The 17,848-nt window shown below is 38.5% G+C and overlaps 1 protein-coding gene and 1 pseudogene across 4 annotated transcripts in view; one reads left to right on the top strand and one right to left on the bottom strand.

Moving 5' to 3' along the window:
* JADE3 (jade family PHD finger 3) overlaps positions 1-17,848 on the bottom strand; it is a 151,343-nt gene that overhangs the window by 110,942 nt on the left and 22,553 nt on the right. Inside the window, exons 3-4 of one of the 4 annotated variants that reach the window (XM_027091369.1) lie at positions 15,846-15,977; positions 14,463-14,541 (exon numbers count right to left, since the gene is read on the bottom strand). The exons of 2 other annotated variants lie outside the window; for them this stretch is intronic. In XM_027091369.1, the coding sequence (XP_026947170.1) occupies positions 14,463-14,478 (16 nt within the window). In that variant the 5' untranslated portion in view covers positions 14,479-14,541; positions 15,846-15,977. The remainder of the gene's footprint in view (positions 1-14,462; positions 14,542-15,845; positions 15,978-17,848) is intronic. One more of the 4 variants, XM_027091368.1, reaches the window with a different exon arrangement.
* LOC113611886 (60S ribosomal protein L15-like) lies at positions 1,917-7,200 on the top strand (annotated as a pseudogene).

The raw sequence follows: 17,848 nt of genomic DNA, 5'->3' as shown, positions 1-17,848 counted from the left end.
GGGTAAAATGCCCATACTAACCTCTACCATAATAGTCATCCCCTGTAATTATCTGATCATTTGTACATGTCTCCCAGTGGACTCTAAATTCTGGGAAGGCAAAGAGTGTGTCATGTCTTATCTTTGTGTTTCTAGTACGTAACCCAGTACTTGGTGCTCAACAGAAACTCAGTGAGCATTTTTAGATGGAACTGTGTAGTATCATTTGTCCAAGGTCACAGAACTGCTGTATGGCAAAGGAAGGCCTATGCCCGAGGACATCTGGCTCTTCACCTAGTGAGCTTTTCATTATATCATGTATTTAAAGAGTCACTCATGAAGAAGCCAGACATGAATCTAGAAAACATATTCTATGGATAGACATTTTATTGATCTCTGAATAACCAGCAAATATAAATGGTCTAAATAAACCAATTAAAAGACAGAGAGAGATTGGCAGAGTGGGTTAAAAAACATGATCCATCTATATGTTGTCTGCCACAACTCACTTCAAATATAAGGAAAGGTTGAAAGTGGAAAAAAATGGAGAAGGATATAAGATATAAATATTACTCAAAAGAAAGCAGTGTGGCTATATTAATATCAATAAAAAGATAATCACCAGATGGAGAAGAACATTAAATAATGATAGAAGGATCAATCTACCAAGACATAGCAATCCTAAATATGTATGCACTAAAAAAATGGAGCTGCAAAATATGTGAAACAAAAACTAACTGATCTGAAAGGAGAAATAGATAAATCCACAGTCATAGTTGGAGATTTCAACATTCTTCTCTCAACAATTGATAGAACTAGTAGACAGAAAATCAGCAAGGACATATTGATAGAAGAACTCAACAAACACAATCAACCAATACGATTTAACTGACACCTGTAGAACAATGCATCCAACAACAGCAGATTACATTTTTTTCAAGCACCCACAAAAAATATACCAAGACAGACCGTATCTTGGGCCATGAAACAAGCTTAAACAAATTTAGTAAGATTGAAGTCATATGGAGTGCATTCTCTGACCACAATGGTATCAAAGCAGAAATCAGCAGCAGAAAGACAACAGGAAAATCTCTATTAACACTTGGAAACTAAATAACATACTTCTAAATAAGCCATGGGCCAAAGAGGAAATCTCAAGGGAAAATTTTAAAGTACACTGAACTGAATGAAAATGAAAATACATACAACATATCAAAATATGTGGGGCACAGCTTAAAGCAGTGCTGAGAGGGAAATTTACAGTACTAAATACTTACATTAGGAAAGAAGAGTCTCAAGTCAGTAATCAAAGCTCCGCCTCAAGAAACTAGAAAAAGGAGGATAACAATCCTTGGAATAGGATACAAAAGTAGATGAAGGTTTGGGAAGAATGAGAGTCAACTTCTATGAAATAGCAACACTCGATAGTTAGGTCAACCACTTAGGCCTGAAGTGGGCACAAGGTGGTACATGGCAGAATGTTTGGGCAGGGAGAAGACCAAACTAATGCTAACATCTCAGATGAATGCAAGAGTTTAGGTAAAGGCAGAAATTAAGCTCTGGGCTTCCTATAGCAGCTGCACAGCTTTAAAGTCTCCTCAAGGATATGCACCATAGGGCATATATTATCAATACATATACATAAACTCACAGAGGGGCCTAACTTGAGCAGAAGGTGATTAACACACCAGTTGAATTCTCACCTGTCAGGTGTACCTAGGAGCAGCCTATCTTACCAGGAATCTAGGTTCTTGAGGGACCAAGGAATTCCCTAGTAAAGAAGGGAGTTCCAAGAGAAGATGGTAGCTCATCAACTGATCTAGTGGCAATACCCCAAGGTATGAGAGAGGAATGATTCAGAAAATGGTGTGAAGTGTGTTACTCAGGTTAATCTAAAAGCTCAGTTTTCAAGGACGTGGTTCAGAATCCAGTAAGAGATGGGCTTTCCACAGAAACCTAAACAAGCTGACATGCAGCCCCCACAACCCCAGAAGATCCAGCTGCAGCAGGAGGATGAGAGAGTCAAAGTCAAGGTCCATAGCACAGACACCAGTACCCTTAACTGGGAAGTGTAAGAGTGAGCCACCCACATGGACAGAGTCAGGCATGTCAGTGGTATTTGCAGCTCTGGGGGCTGTGCAAACACAGGAGAGCAGCCTCAAGGGGCTGAAAGCACTAGCAGCCCAGCAAGGACCCTGCCCCAGAGGTCACCAAAGGTGCTAAGAGCAAAGGGAGAGGAGGGAGATGACACTTGGAGCTCTAGAATACCTTATTCAGGAAAACACAACAGATACCTCCAGGGTAAATTGGGTATGTTTGAAGACTTCCCTGGAAGCTGGAGAACTATAATAGAGCTGGCAAAAGTCTGAGGGACTGTTATCCAGACCCTGCTTTCACTGCCAGAATGGTGTGGCCCAGGACATTCAGAACAGCTATATTTCATAGTAGTAGTAGATCCAAGAGAGAATATATAATTATAGAACACATATGTATAGAAAATACATAAGCAGGCATAGCACAAAGAGAGATTTGTTTTCCTGTCACCTAAAAGGTAAGTTTACAAACCAAGATAATAATATTTTTACCCTAAAAATTAATGTGTATTGTGCATTTAAAATTTGTTGTTGCCAGGAACTCTATGATAGGCAACCCACTCGAGAAGCTTAAATTTCAATGCGTAACAGAAGTTAACTTGGGCCTAAAAAAAAAATCCTTAAATTCATGCATAGTACAGATGTGGCTCATTTGGTCCTTGAGATGGAGGGAAGAGGTTAGGAGAAACAGGCCATGTACATCTCAATGGACTTCTGATGCCAGCAGGCAAGGTAGGTCAATAAGCCCAAAGGAAAGGTCCACCTATAGCGGTAGGGGTGAGGGGCAACAGTTCCTGGTCTGAGTTGGGCTTTCCTCTTCATTTAAAAGTGATCAGCCATTTCCTCTCACTAGTCATAGAGAAAAAGACTCACAAAAGAACAGAAAGTCAACTAGGTAATTAGACCTGTAAAAAGCCCAACAGAGAAGCAGGAAAACAAAGTTTAAATAATGACCTTTACCTCGTCCAGCCAAGAAAACCTCCCTAAGCCCCTCACACTTGGGCCTCAAGTGCCTCCAACTGACAATCTTCTTCAACCAGGTAGAAACAGTCCTGGCTTTTCTTCTAATCAATTTCTCTTGATCTGAAAGACAAATTTTATTTTATGTTTTGCCCTTTATTTATTTAATTTTCCCCTCAGCTTTATTGAGGTATAATTGACAAATAAAATTATAATATATTTAAAGTGTACAATGTGATGATTTGATTTGATATACCTATACATTGTGAAAGGATTCCCACCAAGTTTACACATCCATCACTACACAGTTACCTTTTTTCCTTTTTGTGGTGAGAACATTTAAGATCTACTCTCTTAGCAACTTTCAAGTATAAAATGCAGTATTGATAACTATAGTGACCATGCTGTACATTACATCCCCAGAACTTATTCATCTTATAACTTAAAGTTTGTACCCTTTTACCAACCTCACCCCATTTCTCCTGCCTCTTCGCCCCTAGCAACCACCATTCTACTCTCTGTTTCTATGAGTTTGACCTTTTTTTTTTTTTTTTTTTTTTGATTCCACATAGAAGTGATACCATGCAGTATTTGTCTTTGTCTGGCTTATTTCACTGAGCATAATGCCCTCCCAGTTTGTCCATGTTGTTGCAAATAGTAGGATTTCCTGAAGGGCTAATTTTAAAAGAACAGAATATTGCTGCAGAACTGAAAACATTCAATACATGTCAATAGACTAGTACTGTAAACAGTTAATAATTCTTATCTTCTACTTTTCTTACACCTAAGACACTTATTCAAAGAGCAAAGTTTGAATTCTAGCTACCCTTTTCACACAGTTCAGATCAGTGACATCCTAACTCAATTCACTGGACATTATTCTAAACAAGGAGTTAGCAAACATTTTCTGTAAAGGGCTAGACAGTATATATTTTTTGCTTTGCAGGCCATTCAGCCTCTGTCTTAACTACTCAACTCTGCCATTACAGCATAAGAGAAACCACTGACATTTATTTATGTAAATAAATGGACATGGCTGTGTTCCAATAAAACTTCACTTATAGGGGCTTCCCTGATGGTCCAGTGGTTAAGAATCCGCCTTCCAACGCATGGGACTCAGGTTCGATCCCTAGCCACAGAACTAAGATCCCACATGCTGTGGGGCAACTAAGCCCCCGTGCCACAGCTACTGAGCCCGTGTGGTCTAGAGCCCGTGCGCTGCAATGAAGAGCCCGCGTGCCTCAGTGAAGAGCCCGTGTGCCGCAACTAAGACCCAACGCAGCCAAATAAATAAGTAAATAAATATCAAAAAAACTTCACTTACACTGAAATTTTAATTTCATACAATTTTCACATGTCATCAAATATTATTCTTCTTTTGATTTTTCCAACCATTTAAAAACAGAAAAATCCATTCCTAGCTTATAGGCTGCATGAAAACAGGTAGTGGGACAGATTTAGCGGGCAGGCTATAGTGTACCAATCCCTGCTCAAACCAAGACTTAATGCCTCCCTGAAGGAATTTAAAATATGAGACTTTCCCTGATTTTTTTTAAAAAGTAGACATTTCAAACGAGCATCTCACCATAAACTTAAGCTAAAGTTTCAGTTTAGGAGGAGGGACAAATTCTATAAGTGCATAGGAACATATTATAGTAGTGTAAACAGAACTTGAACACTAACTTATAGATCTGCAACTTACTAGGTGTGTAAAACTACAAAACTCACTCATTCTCTCTGGAGCTCAATTCTCTCCATTCTAGTCCATTTGCAACAATCTTCCACATCACTGAAAGGGAGCAGGAGTTACAACTATAATTTACTAATGTTAAATTCTGTCTGGGATATACAGAAAATATTTCTATTTCTACTGTGTGCAGGTCCCTACAAAGCAAAGATACTTTCAAAAGAAGTTTTTTGTCATTATTATTCCAATCTCTTCTGGATCCAGAGCCTATTTATGAGACTTTGAATAGCCTGAGCAGTGAAAAACCCCAAACAGAATAAACCCAAAGAAACCCGTTTCCAGACATATCCAAATCAAACTGCTGAACGTAGTACAAAGAAAAAAATCTTGAAAGCAGCCAGAGGAAAAATACATTACCTTATAGGGGTATAACAATTCGAATTACAGTGGATTTCTTGTATCAGAAACCATGGAGGTCATAAGGAAATGGCACAACATGTTTGAAGTGTGGGGAAAAAAGAACTGTCAACACATAATTCTATATCCAGCAAAAATATCTTTCAGGGATGACAATTTATAGCCAGCAATCTGCTCTAAAAGAACTGCTAGAGGAAGTTCTTCAGCCAGTTGGGAAATTATAGCAGAAAGAAATTTAGCACATTAGGAATGAAGGAACAGCAATATAAATTGTAAAATTTGGGTAGATATAACAGACTGTTCTTCTCTTGAATTACTTAAAATATGTTTGGCAGCTGATAGCAAAAACAATAAGAATGTGTGAAGGGATTTTCAGTATGTGTAGATGTAATATATAAGACAACTATAACATAAAGGGGAGAGGGTAAAGGGACCTACAGGGTGTAAGGTTTCTGCATGACTCCTGAAGTAGTAAAGTATTGATTCTAAGCAGACTGTGCAAGGCTTAATATGTATATTATAATCCCTAGAGTAACCACAAAAGATATGCAAAGAGATAAACTCAAAAATCACAGTAGGGCTTCCCTGGTGACACAGTGGTTGAGAGTCCGCCTGCCGATGCAGGGGACGCGGATTCGTGCCCCGGTCCGGGAGGATCCCACGTGCCGCGGAGCGGCTGGGCCCGTGAGCCATGGCCGCTGAGCCTGCGCGTCCGGAGCCTGTGCCTCGCAGCGGGAGAGGCCACAGCGGTGAGAGGCCCACATACCGCAAAAAAAAAAAAAAAAAACAAAAAAAAAACACAGTAGATTAATTAAAATGGAGCACTAAAAAACGTTCAAATAACCCAAAAGGCAGGAAAGTGGAAAAGAGAGGAAATAATAACAGAGGTATAACACAAAGAAAAGAAATAATAAAATGGTAGGTTTAAACCAAGCATATCAATAACTACATTAAGTGGAATGGTCTAAACATACAATTAAAAGACAGAGACTGTCAGAACAGATTTAAAAAACATGATCCCACCACAAAGACTATAAGAAAATCATTTAAAATATGATATAGGTAGATGAAAAGTAAAAGATGAAAAAAGATATGATGCAAATGCTGATCAAAAGAAAGAATTCAGGGCTTCCCTGATGGCGCAGTGGTTGAGAGTCCGCCTGCCGATGCAGGGTACACGGGTTCGTGCCCCGGTCCTGGAAGATCCCACATGCTGCGGAGCGGCTGCACCCATGAGCCATGGCCGCTGGGCCTGCACGTCTGGAGCCTGTGCTCTGCAATGGGAGAGGCCACAGCGGTGAGAGGCACACGTACCGCCAAAAAAAAAAAAGAAAAGAAAGAATTCAGAGCAAATAAAATTACAAGGATAAAGTGGGCCTTTCCGTCTGGCAGCAGCCATCAGGTGAGCCGAGATGGGCACTTGCTAGTACATCCAGGAGGAAGAAGCAGTCCCACATAATTTGCTTTCTGCTCAGGGTGCACTGCTGGCAGTACCGCCAGCTCTCTGCACTGCAGAGGGCCCTCTGCCCCACCCAGCCTGACAAGGTACACAGGCTGGGCTACAAGGCCAAGCAAGGTTATGTCATATATCAGATTCGTGTGTGCTGTGGTGCCCGCAAATGCCCGGTTCCTAATGGTGCCACCTACGGCAAGCCTCTCCATCATGGTGTCAACCAGCTCTAGTTTGCTCGAAGCCTTCATTCTGTTGCCAAGGAGTGAACTGGACGTCACTGTGGGGCCCTAAGGGTCCTGAATTCTTACTGGGTTGGTGAAGATTCTACTTACAAATTTTTTGAGGTTATCATCATTGATCCATTTCATAAAGCTATCAGAAGAAACCCTGTCACCCAGTGGATCACCAAACCAGTCCACAAGCACAGGGAGATGTGGGGGCTGACATCTGCAGGCAGAAAGAGCCGCGGCCTTGGAAAGGGCCACAAGTCCCACCACACTATTGGTGGTTCTCGCCGTGCAGCTTGGAGAAGGCGCAATACTCTCCAGCTCCACTATTACCGCTAATATAAGTAATGTTTGTAAAATTCTTACCTAATAAACAATTTAGGACATTCATGTCCGCTTAAAGGTGTTTTTAAATTTGTCTGTTAAAACTAGTTGTCTCCAGATTATTTCATTGAATGCATTGTCAAATTATGAAAATTAAAGTGCAATAATGTTTGAAGACTTTAAGTGATGGTGTATCTTGTTTCTAATAAGGGAAATGCCTTTGTTTTTGCTTTATTAGGGAGTTGATATGTCCGTGTTTAAAATGCTGTTTGGTACAATAGGTGTAAAATAAATTCTGGAAAAGAGGAGTGCAGAAACTAGCCATGTAGATTTGTTGATGCATGTGATGAAACCTACAGCTTTATTGGGGTGATGCAATGCTCTGCTGGTTTACTCTAAAGTGGCTGTTTTATGGAGTTTGGCAAGGACAAACTTTTTAAATTGGATTTTCCTTGGAAATGTGAAGGATATCCTGATCCTTTATCATGATCATACGCAGAAAAACAATGAAAGTTGACTAGGGCCCACATTTTTAGACTTAATCTAATATTCCATTTATGTAAACAGCTGCTTCCGAAAGGCGAAAAGTAAAGGAGTGTCACCATTTTTAAGAGAATTGAATAAACCTGTTGCAAGAGGGTTCGCTTACAAATGAAAACATCCTGGTTAACCTAAATTAAACTGCCTTGGCCTCCATGGTACCACTGATGTTCACATAAAAGATGGGAGCTACTGGTTTAATCCCAGGACTGGGATCTGTAGAATACTGAACTTCATGCAAAATAGTCATGGTATTTACACTGGTGTATACTGAAACTGATGGAAATTGAACATTAGGTAAATGAGAAGGGAGTTAATTAGCCCTAAGGTTTGTAAGCTAGTAATGCTAGGATTGGGAAATTGGTGTCCATCAGATACCTTTCAAGTGTGGGAGGACAGAAAAAGCTTGGATCAAAATTTTAAATCTTTTATCTGTAATATTAGTTTGTGACCATTATGAACTCTCTAAGCCACCACAGAGGGGACAACAGGGTTGGTTTTATTTAAAAGTAACACTAAGTCTAATCAGTGCTATTTTGGGTCAAGCCACATTATCCATTCCCATAAGGATACTGAGAAAAGTCATGTAGTTGGTGTCAATACAAGTTCAATTGGTTTCCAATTTTATATGTTGCCTACAGTTATTTTTCTGATCCCTGCTCAAACTACCCTCAAGAGCCTCACCATTCCACAAACTTGCCAGGCCACCAGTTGTGGCTGGGCATACCACTACATTCTGCTTGCATCATGTTCTGTTTCCCAGGGTGGATTTGAGTGTATAGGAAATATGGAAGAGGAATTGCCCCAATTCTTTCCAATTCTTGGTTTGCTATCTTAACAGGTAGGTTAATTTTGAAATCTAATTGCTGGTTTTCTTGAACCAATTTTTCTCGTATTTTCTTCAAGGGTCTTGAAAGGTCCACTTAATGATTTCCAGAAAACATGTAGCAGGCTCGCAAAACGTTTTGAGACCCAAATTTCTTCCCACTCAAAAAAAAAGTCTTAAACCATATAATTTTGTGTGTAGAGCTTGTTCAACTATACATAATAATAGAATAAATGTCTATTAAACTAAAAAGAAAGGATAAAGTGGGATATAAAGAGACATGTCATAATGCTAAAAGGGTTATTTAATTCACCCCAAAGACTTAACAATCCTAAATGTGTAAACACCTAACAACAGTGCTTCAAAATATGTGAAGCAAAAACTGTCAGATCTAAAATTAGAAGTAGAAAAACCCACAATTATAGTTGGAGACTTCAACATTCCTCTCTAATTAATATATAGAACTAGCAGACAGAAAATCAGCAAGAATATGTAAGAACTGAACACTATTATCAACCAAGTGGAATTAGCTTATATGTACAGAACACTCTATCTAACAATCGCAGAATATATATTCTTTCAACAAGATAGATCACATCCTGGGTCACAAAACAAACTTCAAATATAAAAGAACTGAAATCATACAGAATATGTTCCCTGACCATAAAGGAAATAAAATAGAAATCGACAACAGAGAGATAAGAGGAAAAGCTCCAAATACTTGGCTATTGGATATCATATATCTAAATAACCCATTAATCAGAGAGAAACTTTTAAGGGAAAATAGAAAATATTTTTAATTAAAGAAAAATGAAAAAACAACATAACTCAATTTGTGGGCTTAGAGGGAAATTCATAGCAGTAAATGATATTTTAGGGAAAAAAATCTCTCATATAAATACAGGTGACCCTTGAACAATCAGGGGTCAGGGGTGCCAAACCTCTGCACAGTCAAAAATCCATATCTAAGTTATTGTCAGCCCTCCCTATCCATGGTTCCTCCATAACCTCAATTCCTCTGTATTGGCAGTTTCACATCTGTGGATTCAACCAACCATGTGGATCGTGTAGTACTGTAGTATTTACTATTGAAAATAATCCACATATAAGTGGACCTGCACAGTTCATACCCCTGTTGTTCAAGGGTCAACTGTAATCTAGGCTTCCCCCTTAGGAACTAGAAAAAGAGCAAAATAAACCCAAAGCAAGCAGAAAAAGGAAATAAGATAAAGCAGAAATCAATGAAGCTGAAAACAGAAAAACAACAGAGAAAAATAAATGAAAACAAAAGCTGGTCCTTTGAAAAGATCAATAAAATTGATAAACCTCTAGCAAAACTGAGAAAGAAAAAAAAAGCAAATTACCAATATGAGGAATGAAAGAGGAGATTATCACTATAGACCCCGCAGACATAAAAAGATAATAAGGGGATACTACCATGAATAACTCTACACACATAAGTTAGACAACTTAAATGAAATGGACAGACTGCTCGAAAACCACAAACTACTAAAACTCATTGAAGATAAAACAAGTAACCTGAATAATGATCCATCTATTAAGGAAATTAAATTCACAGCTAAAAATCTTTTTTAAAAGAAATGCCCAGGCCCAGATGGTTTCACTGGCAAATTCCAACAAACATTTAAAGAAAAGATAACACCATTTTATAGGCAAGTGGTTATGGCACAGGGACTACAGTCAGACTTCCTGAATTTTAATCTCTGCTCAGCCACTTACTAATTCTGTGCTCTTGGGAAACTGTTAACATTTCTGTGCTTCAGAATGTTTCATTATTGGTTCAAAAGGGGAAAATAATAGTATTGTACTTATAGGATTGATATGAGTATTGAATAAATTATTAAATATAAAGTAAAAAAATTAAAAAAAAGAAAAGATAACACCAATTCTGCAAGATCTCTTCCAGAAAACAGGAGAGGATAGAATCTTTCCCTACTCATTTTATGAAGCCCTGATACCAAACCCAGACAAACAATACAAAAAAGAAAACTATAGACCAATATCCCTCATGAATATAAAAGCAAATACCCTCAACAAAATATTAGCAAATCTAACAGCAATATATAAAACCCTACATCCAAGTGGGGTTTCTCCCAGGAATGAAAACCAGGTTCAATATTTGAAAATCAATCAATGTAATCAACATATTAAGTCTAAAAAAGAAAAACCAAATGATAATATCAGTTGATGAGGACAAAACCATTTGTCAAAATTCAAAATGCATTCATAATAGAAACTCTCAGCATAGTAGGAATAGAAGGGAACTTCCTCAACTTGATAAAGAACTTAAAGGTAAAATAAGAAAAAGCTGTGCTCTCTCATCACTTCTATCAAACATCATACTAGAAGTCTTAGCCTGTGCAAAAAGGGACAAAAAATATATAAAAGGTATACAGATTGAAAGAAAGAAATGAAAGTATCCCTACTCCTAAACAGCATGATTGTTTGCTTAGAATATATCAGAGAAATCTATTTTTTTAAGTCCTATAACTAACAGCTTAGCAAGGAAGCAGGATATAAGGTCAATACAAAAATCAGTCATATTTCTATATGGTGACAATAAACAACTAGAAACTGAATCTTTAAAAAAATATATCATTTACAACAGCTCCAAAGAAATGAAACATTCAGGTATATATCTAACAAAACATGTACAGGATCTCTATGCTGAACACTACAAAACATAGATGCTTCCATGAAAAAATCAAAGAAAATCTAAAGAAATGGAGAAATATGCTATATTCATGTGGTGGAAGATTCAGCATATTAAAGATGTCATTTCTCCCCAAAGTCATCAGATTCATGATTAGATTTAACCTAATTCAAACAAAAATGCCAGTAGGATTTTTTGTAAATATAGACAAGATGATTCTAAAATTTATAAAGAACAGCAAAAGATCTAGAATAGCTAAAACAAATTTTAAAAAGAAGAATAAAGTTGGAGAAACACACTGATTTTAAGGCATAATATAAAGCTACAGTAATCAAGACAGTGGTATTGATGAAGTGATAAAAACAGAACAATGGAACAAAAGAGAGTTAAGATATTGACCTACATAAATACAGGCAACTGATTTTTGAAACAGGTGCAAAAGCAATTTGGAGGAGGAAAGATAGTCTTTTGAACTAACGGTGTGGGAACAATTAGACATCCATATGTAAAAAACAGATCTCCACCTAAACTTCACATCATGGACAAAGATTAACTCGAAATAGGCACATACCTAAATGTAAAACATGTAACTACATAACTTTTAGAAGAAAACATAGGAGAAAATCTTCATGATCTAAGGTTAATATAAGAGTTCTTAGACATGAGTCCTTTTAAAAAATGATAAATTGGACTTCATCAAAATTAAAATCTTGCTTGGTGAATGACACCATTAAGAGAATAAAAAACCGGGGCTTCCCTGGTGGCGCAGTGGTTGAGATCCGCCTGCAGATGCAGGGGACACGGGTTCGTGCCACGGTCCGGGAAGATCCCACGTGCCATGGAGCGGTTGGGCCCGTGAGCCATGGCCACTGAGCCTGCGCGTCCGGAGCCTGTGCTCTGCAATGGGAGAGGCCACAGCAGTGAGAGGCCCACGTACCGCAAAAAAAAAAAAAAAAAAAAAGAATAAAAAGCCAAGCCACAGATGTAGAGAAAATATTTACTGATAAACCACATAACCAACAAAGGATTTTTATTCAGAATATTAAAAAAAAAAAACTCTCGGACTTCCCCGGCAGTCCAGTGGTTAAGCCTCCGCGCTTCCAATGCAGGGGGTGTGGGTTCAATCCCTGGTCGGGGAACTAAGATCCCACAGGCTGCACGGTGCAGCCAAACAAAACAAAACAAAAAACAAAATTCTCAAAACACCACAGCAAGAAAACAAACTACCAACTTTAAATTAAAGCAAAATACTTGAACAAATACTCCTCTCAACAAATACTTGAGTAATACTCCTCTGATGGGCTCAATAAAAGTCATGAATTTTAATTTAGTTTGGCTAATTGTAAGGGTAAGAGCAACACTACTTCCAGCTCCCTACATCCCAAGGCAGAAGCTGGCCTAAACAGATTATTTTTTCAAAAACATTCTATTGTGAAATATTACAGAATTCTGTTTTAATAATCACCAGGGTAAAAGTAGGTTGAAAAAATTACTCCTACTCCTGTTCTATATCCTCAACCCACTTCACCCCCTCCTCCTTGGCGTTTTAGAATTTTGGTTCAGACTTGCTTTGCAGAGGATTCCCTATGCTGCATGGAAACTTGGCACTTTGGTCTTTGTATGAACGGGCACCATATTTCGATTATTTCTGAGTTTGAGTGTTTATTGGAAGATATTTGTTTCATACCTCTTTCAATAAAGTTGTCAAGCTGATTCAGAATATTTATAAATAGCAGTTTGTTTGTGAACCACGTTTTAACCCACCCTTCCTGTTTCTCAGGATGTTTCAAATCTGTATGCATTTAATACTCAGTGGTGTTGTAGATCATTAAATTTTATTAATGTGAAAGAGATCCATTCTTTTGCTTGACTCCATTTTAAATCTTTTGGGTGCTGACAGGACAGAATGCAACCCTCCATTTGGGCTCTATTCTCCATTTTCATCCTGGACAACTGCAAACCAATGATTGACACTGAGTACTAGTTGAGCCTGCTTGGGGAAGGGGGTGAGGGTAGTCAGGGCTGAGCAGTGTCTAGTGCCTGGAACTCACTGAGCATTTGCTGAATCTGTTAATTTGATTATACTATTCAGTAGTGTGAAAAGGCAAGTGTTAAAATAAAATGTGTTAGGGAAAAGGAGGCTCTATCACAACAAGCTGCAGTATATTTTGCCAAAGCTATTAGATTTTTGAGGCAGCTGGTAGTTTATCAATTTTTATTGCTCAATATAGTTATTTTATGGCCATTACTAGCAAAAGCGGATTACAGGAATAGTGTTTGACAGGAAAGAAGGGCCCAGTGTGAGTCTATTTGTTCTGGATCTCTAAAACAAAGGTTCTTAATGTCATCCTCTCGGTTTATAGATAGAACAGTAACATGATAGGAAAGACATCAGTTTCTCATTTTGTGAGAGTAGTTCCAGAAAGTCTTTCTGCAGTTTTCTTGAGCACTTGCAGAGGTATCCAGTTTTTTTCCTGAAAAGACCTCTTCAGGTACCAGCATGATCACAAAGGTATTTCAAGGTGCTCTTACAGCATTAAAACCAGCAGTCAGTAGTAGATATCAGGGACTTTGTGCAGGATGGGACATGGTCCACAGACAATGTTGTAGGATGTTTGGGGTATAATATATATAATTACAATATAATTTTCAAAATTAAGAACATGACTCACATACAAATACAGAATGAACACATGTCAAAGACTAATTTATTAGTGAGGGACCCAGCATTATGTAAGGCTGATTCAAAGAATATTTGAGAGATTCAGTATATATAAATACTGAAAGTAAAAATGCTAGAATAAGATAGCTAAATTAGATAGAAAAGTGGTTAATGCACTATAGGACAGTTAATCCATAGTCTTTGGGATTATTTCTTCTACCAAACAGAAATTTTTTTCATCTCTACCAGACAAAAAATCTTTAAGTTAACATGTCACTTCAAAAAGTCTGGATCCTAATCATTAGTGAATAATAAGCCAAACAAGGATGTAATCCCCTAGAGAACTAAATAATCCTTGGGTTATTTAGACACACTTGGGTTACAGACACACATCTCTCAGTCAATGCTCCAGAATGACAACGAAAGGACATTTGGTCGTCCTTTTGTATTATTTTTTAAGTTTTAAAATAATTTCTATTAACAGAGGGTTAATAGTTTTATACCTGAGTCTAAGTCTTTGGAAGTAAAATCAAGGTTCTAGGGGGCCCACCTTTGGAATAGTGTAGTAACGCTTCTATATTTTACTTTACACATGTGTTTCAAAACAGTCATTTATTTACCTTTCAAAGAAATCATAGGATCTTAGAAGTCATCTGAGATCCAGTCATCTCCTAGGGCAGGAATGCTTTCTTTAGCAGTCTTGACAGGTAATCATGAAGCATTTGTGCACAAGAAGGAAGGAAACTAACATTACCGAGTGCCTATTATGTACAAATTTATTTTCAAAGGGCCAAATTTCTTTTCTCACAGTAATACATTTAGCCACATTTATCAAATAAATAGATCTCTTCAGCATAATTGCTTTGAATTATACCTTAATTTAAAAATTTATACACAGTATAATTTACCCTTTTTAATGTACAGTTCAAGTTCTGACAAATACCTATGGTTGTAATTACCACCAAAAACAAGATACAGAACAGTTCCAAGCGTAATTTCCTTTTAAATGTCAATTAATCAACAAGCATTTATTGACTGCTGACGTGTCCAGTAGTTACTGGTCAGTCTTTGCAGATAGCAGGAAGAGTGTGAAAAGGTAGGAGAAGTAAAAGATATGATGCCACTCTCCAAGGAACTTCCACAGTCTAAACTGCAGGGCACAGTTGCACACACACAAACCAAGCACAAATAAGCAATCTACTAGGTAATAATCTGCATGACATGTGGGTTCTGGTATTTATACTGCCATCATGTGACCTTGAATAAGCCATTTATTATTATTATTTCTTATCTGGGACTTTCTTTCCTCATTCATAACTGGAAGGGGTTGTCCTAGACAATCTCTTAGGTCTCTCCTAATTGTAAGCACATGTGAATCAGGTAGTGAGGGTTCAGAGTGATGGTGGAAGGTTGGGAAGTTGAGAACAGCTTTATGGCATTGAGGCAGTCCATGGGTTGGCCCCTCAGGGTTTAGTGAACGAAGTAGTTAGTAAGGGAATGCAGCATGCAGCTGAAAGATATGACCTGTCAAAGGGCTGTGAAGGGAGCAAATGAATGGATGTTGGTCCAGTGGAGTGAAGAAGAACTGCAAGGTGTCATCCTGGAAGACAGTGTTGAGCCCAGGCTTTGAACTGTTTGAGAGCCAGGGAGAGACATGAGGATTAGGAAGCTTGGTTGTCTACTAAGTAAAGAGGAGTGACACCTTGATGACAGGGATCCACAGCAATCTCTTACTGACAACCTACCATGAACATGCCCTCTAGATGCCAGGAATACAGCAGTACAAAACCTGCTCTTTCAGTTATTTACTGCTGCATAACAAATCACCCCAAAATTTAGTGACTTAAAATAACAACCATTTTATTTGCTCATAATTCTGTGGGTCAGCAATCTGAGCTAGAATCAGCTGAGTGGTTCTTCTGCTAGTCTTTCCGAGAGTTCCTCATGAAGTTGGTCATCTGGCAATACGACTAGGGTTGAGTATTTAAGATGGCGTCACTCACATGTCTGATGGTTGGCTGCTGACTGGCCTCTCAATATCATCTCTCTTCCTCCAGCAGACTAGCTGGGGCTTCTTCACGTGGTTGCTTCAGCGTTCTCAGGGAGAAGAGGAAAGCTACAAGACTTCTTGAGACCTAGGCTCAGAAGTCACCCAGTTACTCATGCTGCATTTATTGGCCAAATCGAGTTACAAGAACAGCTCAGATTCAAGGAGTAGAGAAATAGACTCCACCTCCTGATGGAAGAAGCTGCAAAGTCACACTGTAAAGTGGTGTATATACAGAAATGAAAAGACTTGGTGGCCATTAAGCACTCTATCACACCATTCCATTTGGGAAAATGAGTGTTAAGCACATAGTCCTATGGGCCTTGAGAGATGGAAGGAACCACTGAGGTGAAAAAAATGAGCTTTTGAGTGGATCCTGAGAAATGTGCAGATAGAACAGAGGAATGTGGAGAACTTCAGGCAGAGGCAGTACAGACAGAGTGGCAGGACGACTCATGGTATGTTTAGACTCTAGTGAATGCACACTTGGGTGGAGTGGGTAGAGAAGAGGATTTAAGACATAAGCGGTAAGGATGGTGGGAAAGGTTATGCTTGGGTGTGGGGGACTTTACCTGCTAGGCTCTCAGGAGTACAGGCATACCTACTATGCAGTGAGCAGCCAGGAGTACATGGTGGCTTAGTGGCAGGAGTGGGTATGGTGGTGTAGCGAAGACACCTTTAAGAGCCTGCATCTTTATGAACAGCAGTTTGGAAGGAAGTTGAGTATGACCTGGAGCGGCACAGAGATCATGGCAAGAAATCAGCCTAGAGACAGTTTCCCTAAAGGCAAGTGCCTACATGGATTCTCCTCAAGGGGCTAAAGGGCATAATTGGAGTTTTAAAGGTAGGCTTATTTAGAAGTATAAAAAAATGTTTATCCTGGATTGAATTGATTATCCTAGAGAGAGCTAAATTTAGGTTCATAACACACACAAACACACCCTCCTCTCTCCTGTATAAGATTCAACTTTCATGTGAGACAAGTAGGATACAACTGTTTACAGTCAAAGTTTTGTTTGTATTTGAAAAGAAAAAATCCTAGTGCTCTTTAACATTATAAGTGGGCAAGGAATCATGGATGAGGCTAGAAACCATGATGCAGCCAGGGAAAAGCTGCCTGCAGTTTTGACTGTAATCTAAACTACGGAGCCATGCTCTGCCCAGGCAGACTGTATAGCCACACTTTTCACAGTGGCAGCATAGGAAAACACCAGTTTTCCTTTGACAGTCTGCAAAATGTATATTTCTTTTCCAAACTACTGCTTTCCACAGGATTTATATGGCCATTAGAACACGTTATGTGTAATTTTTTTAAATACAAAATGAGAAGTGATGTTTGGTTTGTTAATTAAACAGCAGGCAGCAAATAGATAACCAGCAAGGACCTACTGTATAGCTCAGGGAACTATACTCAATATTTTGTAATAACCTATAAGGGAAAATAATCTGAAAAAGAATACACACAGACAGACAGACACACACACACACACGTATCTGAATCACTTTGCTATACACCTAAAACTAACAAAATTGTAAATCAACTATACTTCAATAAAAAATAAAAAACCAGCAGGCAACAATTCTGTTTCAGGTATTTGTGAGAGACAGAACGTAGAGAATTTGAAGTTCTACTAACACTATGGGAGGGGCAGTCTAGTTGTAAAGCTTCAGGTCATGTGTATACGAAATAGGTCACAGAGTAAGGAAGTATGGCATTAGGTGCCAAAGTGAATAAAAAAGACAGGACTTAAAATGAGAGAATATGATGCAGAGGATAACATCCAAGTGTGTGGGTTTTGGGGAAATGGAGAATCTCCCAAGCTAGAATTTCCAAGAATTTGGAATTGGCCCAGGCAGGATTGATTGGCAGGAAGAAGAGGACAGGATGATACAGCTGTGAGGAAAGGCTCCAGGTAAACTTGAGTGTTGGATTGTTGGTGGTACTGGGGGAGGGGAGCC

Source organism: Aethalodelphis obliquidens, unplaced genomic scaffold (genome assembly GCF_003676395.1).
Source record: "Aethalodelphis obliquidens isolate GAN/ISIS:26980383/991018 unplaced genomic scaffold, ASM367639v1 scaffold71, whole genome shotgun sequence".
Lineage (NCBI taxonomy): Eukaryota > Metazoa > Chordata > Mammalia > Artiodactyla > Delphinidae > Aethalodelphis > Aethalodelphis obliquidens.
The sequence above is the reverse complement of the archived record's forward strand: the minus strand, read 5'-3'. Positions and strand labels throughout refer to the sequence as shown.